Below are 19844 nucleotides of genomic sequence, written 5' to 3'. Positions count from 1 at the left end.
CTGCGCCAACTCTTAAGTCTCTTTCAGCTCCACCCTACTCTTACATCCGGGCGATTGCCACTGTGGGGCTAGTCACTCTGGGGTGGAGTGGAGGTCAGCAAAAAGAGAGGTGAGACGGCTTTGGCCTTAGCGTCGAAAGACCTGTATATTTAGTGAATGATGAAAACACAGACGGGATAAAAAATAACCTACAACGCTCGATCAAGCATCAAGTTGACGGACGGTGGCGCCACCTTGCCAGACACTCTGCTCCGCCCCTTAGCCCTCATTGGTCAAAACAGCTGCCCGGTAACCCTGAGATTGGTTAGACCAGCGGCCCGCTGCGTCCAATGGGCGGCGGAGCCGGCTTTCCCGCGGACATTCGCTATTCGAGTGAGCCGTGGCGGCGGCGGCGGCGGTTGAGGAGTGTAACGGTCGCCTGACTCCGGCGCGACGATGGCGGCCTTGGGGCCTGGAGGTTACGCACGGAACGATGTAGTCGAGAAGCTGCCATCCGTCATGGCGGGAGTTCCGGCGCGGAGGGCCCAGTCCTCCCCGCCCCCCGCTCCACCGGTCTGCCTCCGGCGGCGGACGCGACTCTTGGCGGCGCCCGAGGATACGGTGCAGAACCGGGTGAGGAGCTGCTTGCCCTACCCATCCCAGTTCCAGGTTCCCTTGGCCTTCCTTGGTCCCGCCCTTAGATCTTTGGCCCCGCCCATCAGCCCCCAGCTAGTACCCTTCAAGCTGCTCTCTGGCCCGCCTGGTCCCCTGAGCCCCGCCCCCTGAGCCCAGGCTCCTCCTCCTGTCCCGTCTCCTCCTCTTTGGGGTACTGCTCATCATTCCTGGCCCCACCCTCAGCCCCTGGAGTATTCCCGGGGTTCCTACCTGGCTCTGTACCTCGGAGGGCACTTTAGTTTTGCTAATCACCTCTGAGTCCAACCTTCCTGCGTCACCATTAGACGTCTCTCTGGGCCCTTCCACCTTCGTTGATCTCACCCCCTACTGGGTCTTTCGTATCCCTACCAGCGTTCAGTCCCTAGTCCAACCTATTCCAACTCTCCCTCAGCTCTATCTTGCCTTCTCTCACCCCTGCTTTCTCTTTCCTTCTTCCTTACCAAGGTGGGATTCTTATTCCGTATTGCCACCCTAAATTATGGAAAATATGTGAGTAATATTTGTAAAATCTCAGCAGCACGGCCCCGGGTGGGGGTGGGGGGCGGCGTATAGAACATCTCCCTAAATCCTGAGACTCAGAAACAGATTTTAGAGTAGGTAGAAGAAATTCCAGTAGCACAGCAATAATTTAAAAAACTTTCTCCAACTCCCTGAGCAACAAAGTCTGTTTTTATAAAATGGAGATAAACAGTAACCATGGTGTTGCAGGGAGATGAAATGAAATTGTGAATATGACCTACTTGGCACAAAGTCCAGATAAAGGGTCGATAAGTGGTAACTGTTGGTGAATTTCATTCCTGCTCTGTGGCTTCCTGCTGCACTCTGATTATATCACCCACACCTGACTGCAAGGTGCTAGACGGGTGGCCTCTGCCCAGCTCTCTGGCCATACTTCCCTGCTCCTCCCTCTCACCAAGGTTCACACTAGCCTGCTTTCTGTTTTCCGGAGGCTCCAGGCTCTTTTCCACCTCCTAGCCTTTGTGTCTGGTGAGCCTTCTTTCACCAGGGCTTTTTCCTGCAGTTTACCGGGCTGACTCCTCATCCCCGGAGTCTCAGCCTGAATATCCCTACCCTGAGAGGCCTTGAACCCCAGCCGCAAGCAGACACCCACCTTAACCTCTGACCCAGCACCCTCTACTTCATAGCCCTTATCTTGTATGTTTCTGAAAGTGCCTTGTGAGGTCTAAACTGTATAAAGAAGAGGAAAACAGTAGTCATTTCAGAGAAGCAGTATAGCCAGGTGGTTAAGAGCACCACCTCTGTACCCAGACTGCCTGGGCTTTATGTATTTATTTATTTTTGTGGAGGGAGTAGTTAATTAGGTTTACTTAATTATTTTTAGAGGAAGTACTGGGGATTGAACCCAGGGCATGGTGCATGCTAGGCATGCACTCTACCACTGAGTTATTCCCTCACACTGCCTGGGGTTTAATCTTAATTCTGTTCCTCCTTTTCTGAACTTTTCTGTGCCTCAGTTTTTCATCTGTAAAATGAGGATAATAATGTCAGTGTTGCCTTATAGAGTATTTGTGACGGTTAAGTAAGCTCACGTATCTTAATTACTTAGAAGAACACCTGGCACATTGCAAACACTCTGTTGGTGTTAGGATTGTGTATTTTGGGTGACTGATGTCATTTATTTATTTTTCTTGGTTGGCAGTGCAGGGTCCATCTGGCTTGCAAAAGACCTAGTCTAAAAATGACCAGCTATTGCTAATGTCCAATAATGCTGATTAACAGATTAAAAAAACAGCGTGAGTGCCTGCCATTGCCTGATTGCCTGGGTTAGTCCTGGCACCACTCCTTCCAGATGGGTTACCCCTCTGGGCCTCTGTTTCCTCATCTGTAAGGTGGAGATAACGATGATGATAATGACCACATTACAAGGTTATTGTAAGCATTAAACAAGTTAATACAGTTATAGGGATTCAGAGAGTGCCTGGCTCCTGGTTGGGTGCTCAGTAAACATTAGTTATTACTAGCCTATGTTTGCCTCTCATTTCTGAGGCCAACACCTTGCTTGAGAATATTTTACTTTATAACAATTAGAAACTAGTCTCTTCAAAATATGCAAATACCACAATTCTGAAGTGTTGAATCAACCATGATGGGGACTGGCTCATTTGACTGACTTTGCTTAGAGAGTTTTCAGATTTCAAGTGTGATTATTCACTTGTTTCTTTACTTGTTGAAGCTCTAGACTGTGAATTTAGCGAGGGAATGGGCAGTGTCCATTTTTGCTCACTGTGTCTGCCCTGCACAGAGTGCTGGCTTTGAAGCCAGAGACTGCCTGGGTTTGTATCCCAGCCTTGCCACTCCCCAGGTGTGGGACCTTCGGCCTCAGTGTCCTCATCTGTAAAAGAGGGGTGATAACACCATCTTCCTTGGCTTGTTGTGGGTTCTCTTTCATCCAAATAAAATGCTTAGAGACTTAGAGGTCACCTCAGTGACGCCATCTCTCCTTCCTCTGCACTCCTAGTCTCTTTCCCTGCTGAGTTTTTCTCAAATGCTCCTATCGTCACTTGACGTCTGTTTTATATATTTCTTCGGTTCATTTTCCATCACCACCAGAATGTGAGCTCCGGGAGGGCAGAGATTTTTGTCTGTCTTCCCCACCATTCTGTGCCCTTCACCTAGCACTGTATTTGTCAATGACATTGAGGAGAATAAGCAGTGGCTGCTGGTTGATGACTGCAGAAGCTCAGTGGGCATGTGGGAAGTAACAGGGACTGAATGGGTGGCTGAGGTGGCTGTGCCACTTGACGCCTGCTGGGGCAGGTGGTTCTGATTCAGGCCTTTTCCCTGCAGGTATCACTCGAGAAGGTGCTTGGCATCACAGCCCAGAACAGCAGTGGCCTAACCTGTGACCCCAGCACGGGCAATGTGGCCTACCTGGCAGGGTGAGTGAGTGGTTGGGCCTCGCCCTCTAATCACTGGTCCTGAATTTGGAGCCTGAAGTCTTCTCTGGGCCTCGCTTTTCCCTCTGTAGAATGCACATAATGCTGCCGACCTCTGAGGGCTGTGGGAAGGATCCCACAGGCCCCTCTGTGGGCAGCACAGCACCTGGCATGTGTGAGTGCTATGAAAGTCATATTGTGACTGTGGGTGGGAGGTGACAGTGATTCTGGGAAAGACAGGTGGTTAAGTTGGTGTCAGGCAACCTGGATTTGTGTCCCAGCTCCGCCATGTATGTCCCTCCCCAAGCCTCTGCTTCTATAAAACAGCGTAGTTAGTTGAGAGGACTGAAGGACATCTGCAACCATTTATTTCACAAATACAGGTCTAGCCTGGCATTTTTCTAGGCACTGAAGGGACCCCCTCACCCCTGCAGGGCAGGGCAGGGCCATAGTAATTCCCAATGAGCAGTACCTGTTATTGAGTCTTTGGGAAACAGCCAGAATAGAAGACAAGGGTGGGCTCTTGAATCTGACAGGTTTGGATTCACATCCCCACCCTGCCCCTGGCCTGCTGGGTAGTCCTGGGGAAAGGACTTCCTTCTCTGGGCTTCAGTTTCATCATCTATGAAATGGGATTCCTCACCTCACCTGGTGATTGTGAGGATTTAAAGAGATTGTGCACAGTAGGTCTTTATTAGCCCAGAGCCTGACAGAATAGTGACCACAGAGCAAGTGTTGGCTTCTCTTTAAGAATATATTAATATTAGCAATGATGTTAAGTGCCCTAGAATTCTCAGCATAGATACCTGGAGGAGGAGGAGACCAAAGAGAGAATCATCTGTTCAGAAAGAGCCTTGTTTCTCTGTGGGCTCTTGTGTTGGGAATAGAGTCATCCCTGGACCCCAGTACTCCCCTCAGTTTGGGCACATTTTCCTCTTTCTCCCCAGCTGTGTGGTGGTGATTTTGAACCCCAAGGAGAACAAGCAGCAGCACATTTTTAATACTGCCAGGTAAGCTGGGCATGGGCATGGGGTGGGGGTGGAGGGCTGGGAGAGCTGCAGACAACAGAAACCCACCAACAGGCATGACTTAAAACACAGGGGAATACTCTTCCTGCACGTGGGAAATCTGGAAGTGGGCACTTAGGGGGTTGGTGTCTATGAGCATCAGTAACCCCATGTCTTCTGTCTTTCCGATCACCAGGCATTTTGGGAGACTTCTGTTCTTCTCTTTTTTTTTTTAATTGAAGTACAGTCAATTACAATGTGTCAATCTCTGGTGTACAGCACAATGTCCCAGTCAGGCATATATATACATATATTCCTTTTCATATTTTTTTCCATTAAAGGTTATTACAAGATACTGAACACCTGGCAGGTCCCTCCTTCCCCACATTGCCCGGAAGTGCTTGTGGGTGGGTGACTCATTCATTCACTTACCCCGTGGTTCAGTGACAGTCACCAAGGGTCTGCTCTGTGCTAGGTACTATTCCAGGCGTTGGGGACACAGCAGTGAAGAAGAGAAAAGAAGAGACGAGGCTCTGCTCTCGTGATGCTGACAGCTCAGTGGCGGGGAGACAGACTAAACCAGTTGGCAAATTACTAGCCAACCATAACTGTTGCTATGGAAGAAATGATGGAAATGAGTTAGGGCAGGTTCATAGGCAGAGGGTGAAGGGGAAGCCATATCAGAGGACTCTGATCAGAGGAGTGATAAGGCTTCCCTGAGGCTGAGACCTGAAGAAAGTGAGGTGTGGGGAGAGCTTTCCAGGCAGAGAGAATAGGAGGAGCAAAGGCCCTGCAGTGGCTAAGAATCACAGGTCGTTTGAGAAGCAGTCAGGGTTCGGTAGGTAAGGGGGAGACGAGGCTGGAACCAGCAGAAGCCACATCTCACCTGCCTTGGAGAGCGGTTGGACATCATGCTGTTGCAAAGAGAAGCCACTAGAGGGCGTTTAGAGGCTAAGGATGTGCTTCCCACACCGCAGCCTTCCAACATGCTCTGTTTCCCTTCCCTGCTTTACTTTTCTCCACAAAATGTGCTCCTTTTTGATACGCTGTCTGATTTCCTCATTGATGATATTTACTGTCTCTTTCCACACTGTGAGCTCTCTGAGGTCAGGACTTTTTCTTAGTTAATTTCTATGTGCCTGTACCTTAGATCAGTGTCCAGCACATTGATGGCACTTACTGTTTCCAGAATGAATGAGTGTGATTTGGGTTGTAGAAAGATTACTCCAGCCACTAGTTTATTGGGAAGGCCTTCGGCCCAAGTCAGTGCCTAGGGGTCTGCCTTGGGGCTGATTGATCACTGTGTCATCCTGGGGCTTTCGTCCCAGCTGGGCTGTGACCTTTGAGAGGCACCCCACCACATCTTTTTATTCCACAAATACTGCACAGATAGCTCAAGCTTAGCTCCTTTGGCCTGGTTCTCCAGGTGGATGGATAAGACGTGGGTTTTCTTCTTCCCTTATGGTCCCTAAAACATCGTCCTTAAGATACGGTTTAGGAGATACAGATTCCCTCTTGGAAGGCGCTTCTTGGACCCTTGGCTTCTGACTGTGTCATTGGTGGTGAGGGAAGAGGTGGGTTCTAATCCTCGCTTAAGCATTTATTCACTATCTGATCTCAGGTGAAACACTCCTTGGCAATAGTCACAAACTAGAGGCCCACAGACGTGTCTGGCAGTCTGTTTTAAGTATTGGGCTTTGTTGACAACATTTAAAGTTTTCTACACAAAAATCCAGATGCCCTCTCATTTTGAAAGAGTGAGGGGCCCACATTCCCTTAACGACAGCAACAGGCTAGAGTTAGGTGGCATTTGTCAGAGCTCCCGTTGGCCAGTTCCTCCCATCGTCCCTGTTGCCTCCCTGGTTCCTGTAGGCGGTGGAGGAGGTAACCTTGACCTGAAGCGGATGGCATAGAAGTGTCCACTCTCAACCACTGGTGGGTCTGTCTGTCTTAGGAGATAGTGTGGCTGGAGCAGACGTTGAAATGCAACCCTGGCTGCATTTCAGAGTCACTTGATCCCCGGGCCTCACCTTCAGAGAAGACTGAATCAGTAAGGCCTAAGCACTGGCAATTTTTAAACTTTTTTTTTTTAGCTAATTTTTTTGGGGGGTAGGGGAGGTAATTAGGTTTATTTATTTATTTGGTCTTTTTTTTTTTTTTTAATGGAGGCACTGGGGATTGAACCCAGGACCTCATGCATGCTAAGCATGCGCTATACCTCTGAGCTTTACCATCCCCGCTTAACTTTTTATTTTGAAATAATTTCAGACCTATTAAGAACAGTACAAAGCACCTATACACGTTTCACCCATATTTCTCACATGCTAACGTTTTCCTACATTTGCTTTATCATTCTTTGTCTACATACATAGTAATTTTTTTCTGAACCATCTGAGAGTAAGTTGCAGACACGAAGCCCTTGTAACTCTAAATACTGCAGCATGAATTTACTGCACAAAGAAGGAAAGAAAAAAGATATGATCTTTCAAAACCACAATATTTTGAGCAAAATCTGGTTAAAATTGGTACATCACTACCATCTACCGGTCATTCAAGATTTACCATTTGTCCCAGGAATGTTCTTTATAGTGAAAAGGATTCTGTCCAGAGTCACCCATTGCCTTGAGTTTTCTCTTCAGTCTCCTTCAGTCTAAAGTGGTTTCCCCCATCTTTCTTGACTTCCATGGCTTTGACGCCTTTGATGACTGCAGGCTGGATAGAATGTCCCAATATTCGGGTTTGTCTGCTCTTTCCTCATGGGTAGATTCAGGTTCTGCAGGAACACCTCAGAAGGAATGCTGCGTTCTTCTCAGCGCATTTTATCGGGAAATGTGTGACGTTGCTCTTTCCCTGGCTGGTGGTGATCACCGTGTGCCCTTGGTTAGAGTGGTGTCTACCAGGCTTCTCCACCGCGAAACCTCTCTTTTTCTCTTTGTAGTTAGTGGGTATCTTGTGGGAAGCTTCTCTGAAATTGTGCATAGATTATCCTGTTCCTCACCAAACTCACTCACTTGTCTTAGCATGGCTTTGACATTTTTCAGAATCTCCCAAGGGAATTCTCGTGTGCTCTATATGGTTAGATCACCTTGGCAAGACTCCCTTGTGTTGAGGTCTCCTCATCTCAAAATTGGCTAATAAGAGCCTTGACTTCACAGGGCATGTGTGAGGGATCAGTACAGTGATGCCCAAAGGCATTTGGCAGAGGGCCAGGCTGGGCTCCGGCATGCTGCAGTCAGGCTGGGAGAGCTGCAGACAACAGAAACCCACCAACAGGCATGACTTAAAACACAGGGGACTACTCTTCCTGCACATGAGAAATCTGGAAGTAGGCATTTAGGGGGCTGGTGTCTGCGAGCATCAGGGGCCCCACGTCTTCTGTCTTTCCGATCTACAGGCTTTTGGGGAGGCTTCTGTTCTTTATTTTTTTTTTTAATTGAAGTACAGTCAATTACAATGTGTCAATCTCTGGTGTACAACACAACATCCCAGTCAGGCATACACGTACATATATTCCTTTTCATATTTTTTTCCACTAAAGGTTTTTACAAGATATTGAACATAGTTCCCTGTGCTATACAAAAGAAATTTTTTTGAAAAGTCTATTTTTATATATAGTGGCTGACATTTGTAAATCTCAAACTTCCAAATTTATCCCCTCCCATCCCCTTTCCCCGGGGAGACTTTTGTTCTTAAGGTCACCTCATGGCCCAAGGTGGAGTTCTGGCTTGTCACATCCTTGTTTCAGAAGGGGACTGAGTGGGGATCAGGGCAAAGAGTTCCCTTTGAGAAACTTCTCTGGAAGTCCCCCAGCACTTCACCTCACCTCTCCCTGGCCAGACTACGTCACATAGCTGTGCCTGTGTAGTAGGTGAGGTGAGAAAATGTACTCCAGCTGGAGCATGGCATCCCTATTAAAACTGGATTTTGTCAGGGCGGGAGGAGGGGTATGGATGTTGGACAGGCAGCGCCCCTGGTCTGCGACTTTAAGGAGCGATAGGAAGCCGCCAGAGGGTTGATTTGATGATGAAAAATGTTCTTTGAGATTGTCAGTGACTCACTGAGAGGCACTGACTTAGTTATCTGCACACCAGTTTACTCATATGAGGGGGACAGTTACTAGACTGATAAGAAACAGAAGTAAAAACAAGATTAAAAGGGAGAGGAAAAAACAACACAGTATAGCAACAGTGAAACTTGGTAAAACATGCAAACTAGACCAGTCATCCGGTGCTCATGCAGGCTAGCTGGGAGCATCAGAGAGAAGCGTGTCGGTTGTCTGCGGGTTTTCCAGGACGCCTTCATCAGCTTTTAGCAGTGGAGCACACGCTGCAGGCTGTCCCAGTGTGATGTCTGCCAGGGTCCTCCAGTCAGCACCACCTCCATAGTTAGGCCAGATCTGGGCCATTTCCTGCATCTGAATTTCTCAGGGTTATAGGGTAGGTCACTGGGGTCTTAAGGAGCCCACTGCTGCCAAGGGAAAGGGAAGGAGGGTCTCCATACAGTGTCCACCCCATCAGGGTTTGGGGTTTTAGGGACGAAGGGGCCTCTGCTTTTACAAAACCTCATTTCACAGTGCCAGGCACACACGCCACACTGGCCCTATGGGAGCTGCCGCTGCTCATCTCTCCTGGCCCCTTCAAGGCTTGGGAGCGAGGATTGGATGGAGTGTTGTGAGCACAACCAGGGCAGGGGTCTGCCTGCCACCATCAGTGGACTCACTGATCAACCCTTTCCTTGCCCCCAGGAAGTCTCTGAGTGCTCTGGCCTTCTCCCCTGATGGGAAGTACATAGTGACGGGGGAGGTGAGTCATGATCATTTGAGTGGGTGGGGAGGGGACTTGGGGCCACTCTGTATGCCCCTAGCAGTGCTGAGGAATCTGGAATGGCTCCTTCCTGGGCTGGAAAAGCCCGGTGGCAGATGGGGGAGGTGGCTTTGGGGCACACCCCTGGACAGTGCCAGCTTCAGCCCTGACAGCCCCTCTAGCCCTGCCTGGTGCAGAACCCAGCAGCAGTAACGGCCCCTTCTTCCCCAGAACGGGCACAGGCCTGCTGTGCGCATCTGGGACGTGGAGGAGAAGAGTCAGGTGGCGGAGATGCTGGGCCACAAGTACGGCGTGGCCTGCGTGGCCTTCTCCCCCAACATGAAGCATATCGTGTCCATGGGCTACCAGCATGACATGGTCCTCAACGTCTGGGACTGGAAGGTAACTGCTGACTGGTGGGTGTGTGGGTGGGCGGCCTGCTGCCAGAACCCCTGAGTCTCGGGCATGGGGAGCACGGGCTGAGAAAACTCGGTGAAGGTGCTCATCTAGCCAGCAAGCATTTATTGATACCTACTACATGCTGATCCCTGTTCAAGGCACTTACTGTAGGGCCTATGACAAGCTCTCCACTAGTGGAATACCTTATTCTTTTTATATTGACCAGCTGTGACCTTGAGCAAGTGACCTCACCTCTCTGTGAGTGTGTTTCCTCATCTGTAAAATGGATATAACAGTATCTGCTTCGTTCAGTTGTGAGAATTCAGTGAGTTGGTATGCACTGGAAGGCTGGACTTTGGAACAGCTTGGGGAGGACTTGGAGTCAGCAGAAGTGGGTACCCAGTCCTGGCTCTGTTCATACCCTGCTCTATGACCCTGCGCATGCGACAGTCCCCTCTGAGCATGACGGGGCGGGGGAGAAGCACCTTCCCTATAGGCCTGTTGAGGGGATTCCGTGAGTTACCCTGTCAAGGGCTGCATGGGGCCCGGAATGAGAGCCCGAGCTCCGGCAGCGCGGGTTGTGTCGTCCTTACCTTCCAGCTGTGGCTGTCCTCACCACCCTGTGTGGGCTGCCGGGCTTGGACTCTTGAGGAGAGCACTGGAGCTCACTGTCACGTGGGAACCCCCCGAGCCTCAGGCTCCTCTGTATCGGGAGTGTAAAGAGTGCCACACGTAGGTTTCCCCGTGAAGAGGGGCCCGAGGGAAACAGACTTGGAGCAGGGGAGGGCCGGGAGGCGCAGAGCTCAGGGCAAAGGCTCAAGCAGTCCGAAGGGGTGGGTGCCGGCGTGAACTTCTCAGCTCTGATTCTTCTAGAAAGACATCGTGGTCGCCTCCAACAAGGTATCGTGCCGAGTCATCGCCCTCTCCTTCTCAGAGGACAGCAGCTATTTCGTCACTGTTGGGAATCGGCATGTGAGGTTCTGGTTCTTGGAAGTCTCCACTGAAGCAAAGGTGAGGTTCTGTCCTCGGCCCTCTGCCAGGCCCAGGGGAGGAACTGTCAGGGGCAGTAGGGACCCCTGTTTCTACCTCAGATTTGGAGGCAGTGGTCTCAGAGGCTGTCCAGCCTCTCAGGGTGCGGCTCCCGCTTCTGGGCCTGCTCTCCGGGTGTGGCTGACTGGCAGGCCCTGCTCGGAAACCTCTTCTCCCCCGCCAGACCCCGGGGCCAGACCTCCTTCCTGGCCCGCTGCCTCCCACCACCCTGCCTGGAAGTGTGTTTTCTGTTGGGTCTTCTCCATTTGGAGGGGTTTCTTCGAGTTCTCCTGTTTCGCTGTGTTATATCCACTGGGCATGAGGGGCCCCCTCGTGGCCTTGCTGGGGGCTAGGCCGTGCGGCCAGCATCTCACTGTGCCTTGCTGTTCCTCCAGGTGACGGGCACGGTGCCCCTCGTCGGGCGCTCGGGCATCCTGGGGGAACTGCATGACAACGTGTTCTGCGGTGTGGCCTGTGGCCAGGGCCAGATGGCAGGCAGCACCTTCTGTGTGTCCTACTCGGGCCTCCTCTGCCAGTTCAACGAGAAGAGGGTGCTGGAGAAGTGGATCAACCTGAAGGTACCCCAGCCTCCCTCTTGCCATCAGTGGGGGAAGCATTCTTCCCAAGACACGCGTCTCCAGGGACACTCAGCAGTGCCCCTGCGTCTTAGTCGGTCGCACCAGCTCTGGGTCTGACTTCTTGTTCTGCCTGTTCGACTCTGGGTGAATGACTTTCCCTCTCTGAGCCTCAGTTTTCTCATCTGTAAAATGGAACTACTGCCAGGCAGAACAACCACCTCAGAGTTGACAAGGGAGTCACATGAAATAACACATGTAAGACACTCAGCACAGTACCTGGTACCCCTATGATGGGGGTCAAGGTTACAGTTGCTTTCCCATCACTCTTTGATCCAGTTCACATTTCTTTTCCTCACTGGGCACTCCTGACTGGTGGGAGGTCTACTTTTCTTTTTCTTTTTAATCTAAGGTATCATTGACTTAATGATTTTTCAGTCAAAAAAAAAACTATACAAAAATACATAAAATTTTAAACTAATGAGTGATACATTCATAAGTTGCAGAACCACGTTTTCTCAGGATCTGAGGGTTTGTTCCAGGCTTCTCCCCACGCCGGGGCCAGATATGTGGCTGTTGGCAGGAGCATCCAGCTCTTCCTCCTCTTCCTGCTCCTGCTCCCACGCCTCCCCGCCAGAGCTCAGCTTCAGGACTGATGGCATGGCGTCTGGCGTGTGGGAGAATTCCGAGTTTTATCTGTCTTTCCCACTTGCTTAAACATCATTTATTTTTCTCATTTGAATCCTCTTGCTACAACCCATGCAGTTTCTAAGCAAGTCAGATGCTCTCGACAAACAGCTGTTTAGCCCCTGAGCAGTTGTCTTAAATGACCATAAATTAAGTCCTTCTCGATCTGGAAAAACTCCTCTAAGCTGTATCCAGAGGTCTGACACTTCCTGCCCCTTCTCTCTGTGTGTCCTGGCAGGATAGACAGTCCTTCCTGCATGTAATAACTTCTTTTTCTGTGCTGCTTCGAAGTGTAATCCCTGTGAAGTTATTTGTAAGCAATGGGGAATAAAATTGAAGTCTAGAGTTCAGCGCTGTTACTGCCTATGTGAAGTCACACTCAGCTATGGAGATATGTTCCCCACACAGCTGAGGCCTCTGTAACAATGACAACTCCACCCCATTTGGTGTCTCTGTCGGCCTGTTGCTACCTCTCCTTCAATAGTGACTGTACACTATATCCTGATTTCAAATATCTTAAAATTTGCAAAACTGGGCTTCTTAGACCCAAGAAACTGCTTCTCTGGAGGCAAAGCTGTCCTGTCAGCCCCTGTGTCCCTAAACTGGGCCACATGAAGCACCAAGTTCACTTGGATCCCCTTTGCACCCACAGGTCTCCCTGTCTTCCTGCCTCTGTGTCAGCCAGGACCTCATCTTCTGTGGCTGCACAGATGGGATAGTCCGCATCTTCCAAGCCCACAGCCTGCACTACCTCGCCAACCTGCCCAAGCCGCACTACCTCGGGGTGGATGTGGCCCAGGGCCTGGAGCCCAGGTACTACCCGGCACGGGGAGGGAGAGGGCCTTACCTAGCATCTGTCTGCTGGTGTCCGTCCGTGTTTCCAGATCCGTCTACCTGTGGCCAGTCCCGGGCCGGTAGCAGGTTGCGGGCTCTAATGAGGCCACAGAATCTCCTGAAGTCTGCAGTCTAGTGAGGGTGCTTGATGATAAACCAGTATATGAGCAAGATCATTTCAGTTGGTCAGAAATGCTTTGGTGAAATTAAGCAGGGACTCAAGAAAGAGAGTGTCTGGGGAGAGGGGGTGGGACTGGGCTGAGTGGGTGGCCAGGGGTGGCCTCTGACGAGAAGAAGCCAGCTGTGTGGAGGGCTGGGTCCCGACAGCGAGTGTAAAGGTCTTAGGAGGACAGCGCGCTGGGCTTGGCGTGTCACAGGAACAGCTGGGGCTGTGCGGCCGGAGCCCAGTGTGCCGGGGGAGGATGGCAGGAGACCGGTGTGAGCATCTATAGTAGCTGGTGAGGGGAGCTTGTGGTCTATTCTGAGGTCAGTGGGCAGCCACTGGGACTTCAAGCACTGGTGTTACTGGTGTTATGATCAGGCCTTGAGCAGAGATCCCTTTAGCTGCTGTGCTGAAAGCGGATTGAGTGCCATGAGAGAGAAGGGCTGAGCTGTGGTGTATCTTCCCTTTTGCGGGGGTCGGGGGCTAGTTAACCAGGAGATGCTGGGTAACTGGAGCTGCCTGGATGTTACCTCCTGGGTGCCTTTTCTGAGAGAGCTCCTGGAGGGAGTGACTACATCGCAAAGGAGAGAGAAGGTGGGTAAGCAGCCTACAGACAGCAATGTGTAGTAATGGCTGGGGTACCCAGCTCTGCCACCTTCTGCTGTGTGCTGTGTGGCCTCAGGCAGGTCTCTGTGTCAACCTCAATTTCAGTGTCCTCCTCTGTAAAATATAGTAGCTACCTTTCAGGGAGGCTGTGGGCATTCAGTACAGCTAAAGCTCTCGGCTCAGCACACAGTAAGTGTTCAGTAAACTGTAGCCTTGGTGGGAAGGCCCCAGTCCCCTTCCATGGGGATTTTTGATCTGTGTTGGTGAGGCCAAGAGAGAAGGCCTGAGCTTCGTGCCCATTATCCTTCTGTGATCAGAGAGAAAGGACGGAGCTTGGACCAAGTGAAATGAGGGGAGAGAAATGTTAACAGGAGTTGAAAATTCAAACACTCTCAGGGGCCAGACAGAAGCTTCCAGTTTGCAACCTCCTCTGTATTAGAAGCAAAGCAAAGCAAAGCAAAGCAAAGCAAGATGGAGGAAGGAGAACTAGAGTTGGAGTGGGAGAGATGGGTCACCCCAAATATCTAAGGGGTGGCATTGCCAGACAGGAGGCAGTCAAGTGTCACCAGAGGCAGTTGTCACTACTGACAGTGACATTGACGGTGATTGATGACTCATGTGGCCTTGTTAGCTTCCTCTTCCGCAGGAAGGCAGAAGCCATCTACCCAGATACAGTGGCACTGACCTTCGACCCCGTCCACCAGTGGCTGTCCTGCGTCTATAAGGACCACAGCATCTACATCTGGGATGTCAGAGACATCAACAAAGTAGGCAAGATTTGGTCAGAGCTCTTCCACAGCTCCTACGTCTGGAACGTGGAGGTGAGGCCCTCTCTCCCTCCGCCTGGCCTTGCTCAGCCTCCCTCTGGGGGCTCAGCTGAGGAAGCTTCTACAGAGTTTGGGGAACCCATTCAGCCATACCTTCAAAAAAAATACTCACGGATGCCCTGCTGTGTGCCAGATGCTGTTCTGGGTGCTGGGGACACAGCTGGGCAGGAAACTGACAAAAGTCCTTCCTGGTCTCAGGGAGCTCACATCCAGGTAGTAGAGAAAACTTGCTAACATCAGTATAGAACATGCCAAGTGCAATGCCTCTCTGAAGAAAAACAAAGCAGCCTAGGGGGAAAGGGGATCAAGGGTGATACTCTAGAGAGGAGAGTGGTCAGGGAAGGCCTCTCTGCGAACGTGACATTTGAGCAGAGACCTGCAGGAAGTGAGGGGTGAGGCCCACCATCACTGGGGGTACAGTCCTCATGTGAACCTCAGAAAGCTGTCTGTGGAGGACATTTGTGTAGTTTATTGCTTTTTGTATGTGTGTTGAAGTTTTTATTTTCTGAGAATGAATCTGTGAGGTTTTTTCATTCTCTGAAGTTGAAGCTGTTTTAAGAACTCCTTGCAGATAAGACAATTGGTAGAGAAAGAATTGTATTCTACTTCTTTTTTTTTTTTTTGGCCAAAAATTTCTTACTGCCAGGAGTGTTTATTCTAGAGAAATTACATTTTCCATGGCCCAATTCAGGATTGTGAGAAATAACTTTATTCTGTTGAATAAACATTATTCAGCCCCTTGCTTGAATACATCTGCCTTCGTGGATCTGACATTTCTGTTGGTAGCACTTTTCTCACTTAACGAGAATATTTTAAAAATAATTTTTAAAATTTATATTTACATATATTCTCCTCTTTAAAAAGGTGAAATATTACAGATAAATCTAAAGTCTATTTTGGTCCCCTCCCCACCCTGCAACCCGGCTATCTCTCTCACCCTCACTCTTGTTATCAGTTTATTATGTTTTTTCAGTCCATTTTCTTGGCATCTGCCTGTTATTTATATGTGTATATGTGTTCTTAACAGAAATATCTGTGAAGGGATCTTTTTATCAGTTCTGGAGCGTTCTCAGCCAATGTGGATTTAAGAATTGCCTCTCCCCCATTCTCTCTTTTTCTGTTACTCTAATGTCCTATCTTTCTCTATCTTTCATATTTAAAAAAAAACAGATTTATTGATTGCTGTTAGCAGCTGTTGATGCTCAGTGCCTGGATCCATTTATTCACTGGGGGTTGCAATGTGGTGATACTCTAATTCCACCATTTCTTTTATTAGTTGGACTACTTACATGAAGAGAAACTTCCCCTCACTTCCATTTGGTCACCCAATGGTACACTTCCTATAGGAAAGGCAGGGTAAATGCTAGATTCTTTCTCTTTATTTACCAGTTTTCAAGATAATGAATTGGTTCTTTGTCCTCTAAAGGTAACTAGTTGTTTTTATTTACTTAATATCATTATAAACTCATATATTTAAATATATTGGACATATTTTAATCCATTGCAGTTACTAACATTATTGGAGCTCAGATTGTCCCATCTTCGGCCAGTGGAACCCTCTTCAAGTTGGCTCCTGAGTCCTTTGGACATGACCCCAGTAGTCTTTGAAAGCTACCTTGCTGTCTGGGATAACAAGATGCTCCAGTGTCATCTTGTACATTTCCTGCCCCAGACCTGGAATTAGCCATTTCTTGAAGCAGCCCTGTTTTTTGTTTTGTATTGTTTTTTTCAGTGTGAATCAGTATTTCAGAATCACATTCTGGGTGCTGTGGATGCTCATAGCTATTGGACTGATCCTTCCAGAATCCTAATTCTCAAAGTCATAGGGGATGATGGAATTAGAATATCCACAGTTAATCATTTCCTTGTTCCTGAATTTTTTTTAATACAACAGTCCAAGAATGATAATCATTCAATTCTGAAAATAGTTAAAACAATTTTTTTCCATATGTTCTCTCCATTCTCCCCCAATTTTTAAAATAATTGTACTGTATCTATATGATCTGATCATATAGCCATTATATACTATATTCTCTCCTCTTGACCCATTTATTTGGAAGGGAGTCTAAGTGTACAATATTTTGTGGTAAAATACACATAACATAAAACTTATCATTTAAATCATTTAAAATACACAATTCAGTGTCATTTAGTACATTCACAATGTTGTGCAACCATCATTACTATCTAGTTCTGGAACTTTTTCATCCCTGCAAAAGGAATCTGTACCCATTAAGCAATCACTTTCCATTCTCACTCTCCCCAGCCCATGGCAGCAGCGAATCTGCTTTCTGTTGCTATGGGTTTTCCTGTTCTGAATATTTCAAGTAAATGGAATCACAGAATATGTGAACTTTGTGTCTGATTTCTTTCATTTAACATAATGTTTTCAAGGTTCATCCATGTTGTAGCATACTTCAGTACTTTATTCCTTTTTAAGTTTGAATAATAATATTCTGTTTTATGGATAATATATTTTGTTAGGCACTCATCGGTTGATAGACATTGAGTTGTTTCCTTTTGGTTTATTTCCTATTCACAATAGCCAAAATAACCCTTTGACTATTGTGAATAGTGCTATTGTGAACATTCATGTACAAGCTTTGTTTGAACATCTGTTTTCATTTCTTTTGGGTGTATACCAGAAGTGGAATTACTGGGTCGTTTGATCATTCCATATTTAACTTTTTGAGGAACCACCACCAGACTTTTCCATAGCAGCTGCACCATTTTATATACTCACCAGCAATGTATTAGAGTTCCAGTTTCTCCACATCCTTGACAACACTGGGTATTTTTCTCTTTGATTTTTAAAAAATTATAGCTATCTTAGTGTTTGCAAGGTGGTATAGTATTTGCAAGGTGGTACCATATTGTGGTTATGACTTATATTTTCCCTAATGATTAATGATTTTGAGCCTCTTTTCGTGTGCTTGTTGGTCATTTGTATATTCTCTTTGGAAAAATGTCTATTCAAGATTTTTGCCCGTTTCTTAATTGGGTTGTTTGTCTTTTTGCTGTTGAGTTGTAAGAGTTCTTAAATATTCTGGAAATGAGCCCCTTAACAGGTACATGATTTGCAAATATTTTCTCCCATTTCTTATGTTATCTTTTCACTTCCTTGATGATGAACAAAAGTTTTTAATTTTGATAAAGTTGAATTTTTCTATTTTTTGTTTTGTAGCTCGTGCCTTTGGTGTCCTCTCAAAAACCATCACCAGATCCACAGTCGTGAAGATTTACCTCTATGTTTTCTTCTAAGAGTTTTATTATTTTAGCTCTTCCACTTACGTATTTGATCTCTTTTGAGTTAATTTTTGTATATGGTGTGAGTGAGGATCCAACTTCTTTATTTTGCATATGGGTATATAGTCCCAGCTCTATTTGTTGAACAGACTATTTCCTCACTGGGTGATCTTGACACATTTGAAAATCAGCTGACCATAGATATATGGGTTTAATTTTGGACTCTCAGTTTTATTTTATTGATGTATGTCTATCTTTATGCCAGTACCACATTGTTTTGATTACTGTAGCCTTGTGGTAAATTTTGAAGTTGGGATGTGTGTGTCCTATAACTTTGTTCTTCTTTATAAATATTGGTTTGGCTATCTGGGGATCCCTTGCAATTCTATATGAATTTCAGGGTCAGCTTTTCCATTTCTACAAGAAAAGTCTGTTTATCTCCATTGTCATCTTTCTTTCTTTCCTTCTATCAGCTTTTGGTTTTGTTTGCTCTTTTTCTAGTTCCTTAAGGTGAGAAGTTAATCGATTTGAGATCTTCTTTTTTAATGTAGGCAAGTAACAACTATAAATTCTCCTCTGAGCATTGCATTTGCTGTATACTGTAGGTTTTGGTATATTATGTTTTCATTTTTATTTGTCTCAAAGTACTTTCTAATTTTTCTTTTAATTTCTACTTCGACCCACTGGTTATGTAAGTGTATGTTGTTTAATATGCGCATATTTGTTACTTCTCCAAATTTCTTTTGTTATTCATTTGTAGTTTTATTCCGTTGTGGTCAGAAAAGATTGTATGATTAGAGTCTTTTAAATTTATTGAGACATATTTTGTGGCCAGTATGTAGTCTATTCTGGAGAATGTTCCATGTTCATTTGAGAAAAATGTGTGTTTCTATTTTACTGGGTGGAGTATTCTTTATATATCTGTTAGGTCTGGTTGGTTTATAATGTTTTTCAAGTCCTCTGTCTCCTGATTGATATCCTCTCTAGACCTATCTTTTACTGAAAATAGAATATTGAAGTTCCCCACTATTATTGTAGAACTGTATATTTCCTCCTTCAGTTCTGTCAATTTTTGCTTCATGTATTTTGGGTCTCTGTTAGGTATATATATGTTTATATTTATTATATCTTCTTGATGATTGACCCTTTTTTGTCACTTGTAATAATTTTTTACTTAAAGTCTGTTTTGTCTGACATTACTATAGACATGCAAAGCTCCCTTTTAGTTACTATTTATATGGATTATCTTTTCTCATATCTTCACTTTCAACCTGTATGTATCTTTGGATATAAAGTGAATCTCTTGTGGACAACATATAGTTGGATCTTTTCTTAATGCATTCTGCCATCTATTTCCTTTTGATCAGAGTTTAATTCATTTATATTTAAAATAATTGTTCATAAGGTAGGATTTATTCTTGCCATTTTGCTGTTTGTTTTCTGTATGATATCTTTAATGTTCCTTAATTCTTTTATCTCTGCCTACTTTTGTGTTTAATTGATTTTTTTTGTAGTGTTCTGTTTTGATTTCCTTCTCATTTCCTCTTTTGTATATTTTATTTTCTTACTGGAAGATTCAAGTGACATTTTAAACTTTTAACAAACTAGTTGAATACCAACTTAGCCTCAGTAGTATACAAAGAATGTGTTCCTTATATAGCTCTGTCTCTCCCCCTCTATGTTGCTATTGTCACAAATTACATTTTCTCATTACCACTGATTTTTAATTTTTGTCTTATGCCTTTGTCTCATAAAAGGAAAAGAAAGACAAATTGCAAACCAAAAATACAATAATGTGGCTTTTATATTTATTCATATAGTTACCTTTACCAGTGTTCATTATTTCTTCATATGACTTCAGGTCATATGAAGGTCTCATGGCCCTTCACTTAACCCTGAAAGACTCCCTTTAGCATTTTTTTAAGGCAGTTCTCTGGCCACAGATTCCCTCAACTTTTGTTATCCATGAAAATGTCCAGTTTCTCCATTTTTGAAGGATAGTTTTGCTTGATGTGGAATTCTTGGTTGACAGTTTTTCCCTATAGGACTTTAAATATGTTGTCCCATTGCTTTCTGGTTTCCATGATAAGACACGAACTGTAAATTTCATTGAGGATC

General features: G+C 46.4%; 1 protein-coding gene across 4 annotated transcripts in view; it reads left to right on the top strand.

The window, feature by feature from the left end:
• The first annotated feature begins 49 nt into the window (after nt 1-49).
• Nucleotides 50-19844, top strand: part of WDR62 (WD repeat domain 62) — a 42394-nt gene continuing 22599 nt past the window's right edge. The window contains exons 1-9 of one of the 4 annotated variants that reach the window (XM_074371071.1): nt 50-612; nt 3463-3554; nt 4499-4561; nt 9303-9360; nt 9592-9762; nt 10633-10770; nt 11184-11366; nt 12703-12863; nt 14285-14474. In XM_074371071.1, the coding sequence (XP_074227172.1) occupies nt 436-612; nt 3463-3554; nt 4499-4561; nt 9303-9360; nt 9592-9762; nt 10633-10770; nt 11184-11366; nt 12703-12863; nt 14285-14474 (1233 nt within the window). In that variant the 5' untranslated portion in view covers nt 50-435. Of the gene's footprint in view, nt 613-3462; nt 3555-4498; nt 4562-9302; nt 9361-9591; nt 9763-10019; nt 10492-10632; nt 10771-11183; nt 11367-12702; nt 12864-14284; nt 14475-19844 lie in introns of those variants that run through there. The other 3 variants (XM_074371070.1, XM_074371068.1, XM_074371072.1) reach the window with 3 other exon arrangements.

Source organism: Camelus bactrianus, chromosome 9 (assembly GCF_048773025.1).
Source record: "Camelus bactrianus isolate YW-2024 breed Bactrian camel chromosome 9, ASM4877302v1, whole genome shotgun sequence".
NCBI classification, from domain to species: Eukaryota; Metazoa; Chordata; class Mammalia; order Artiodactyla; family Camelidae; genus Camelus; species Camelus bactrianus.
Note: the sequence above shows the minus strand (reverse complement) of the source record. Positions and strands in the feature narration are given on the sequence as shown.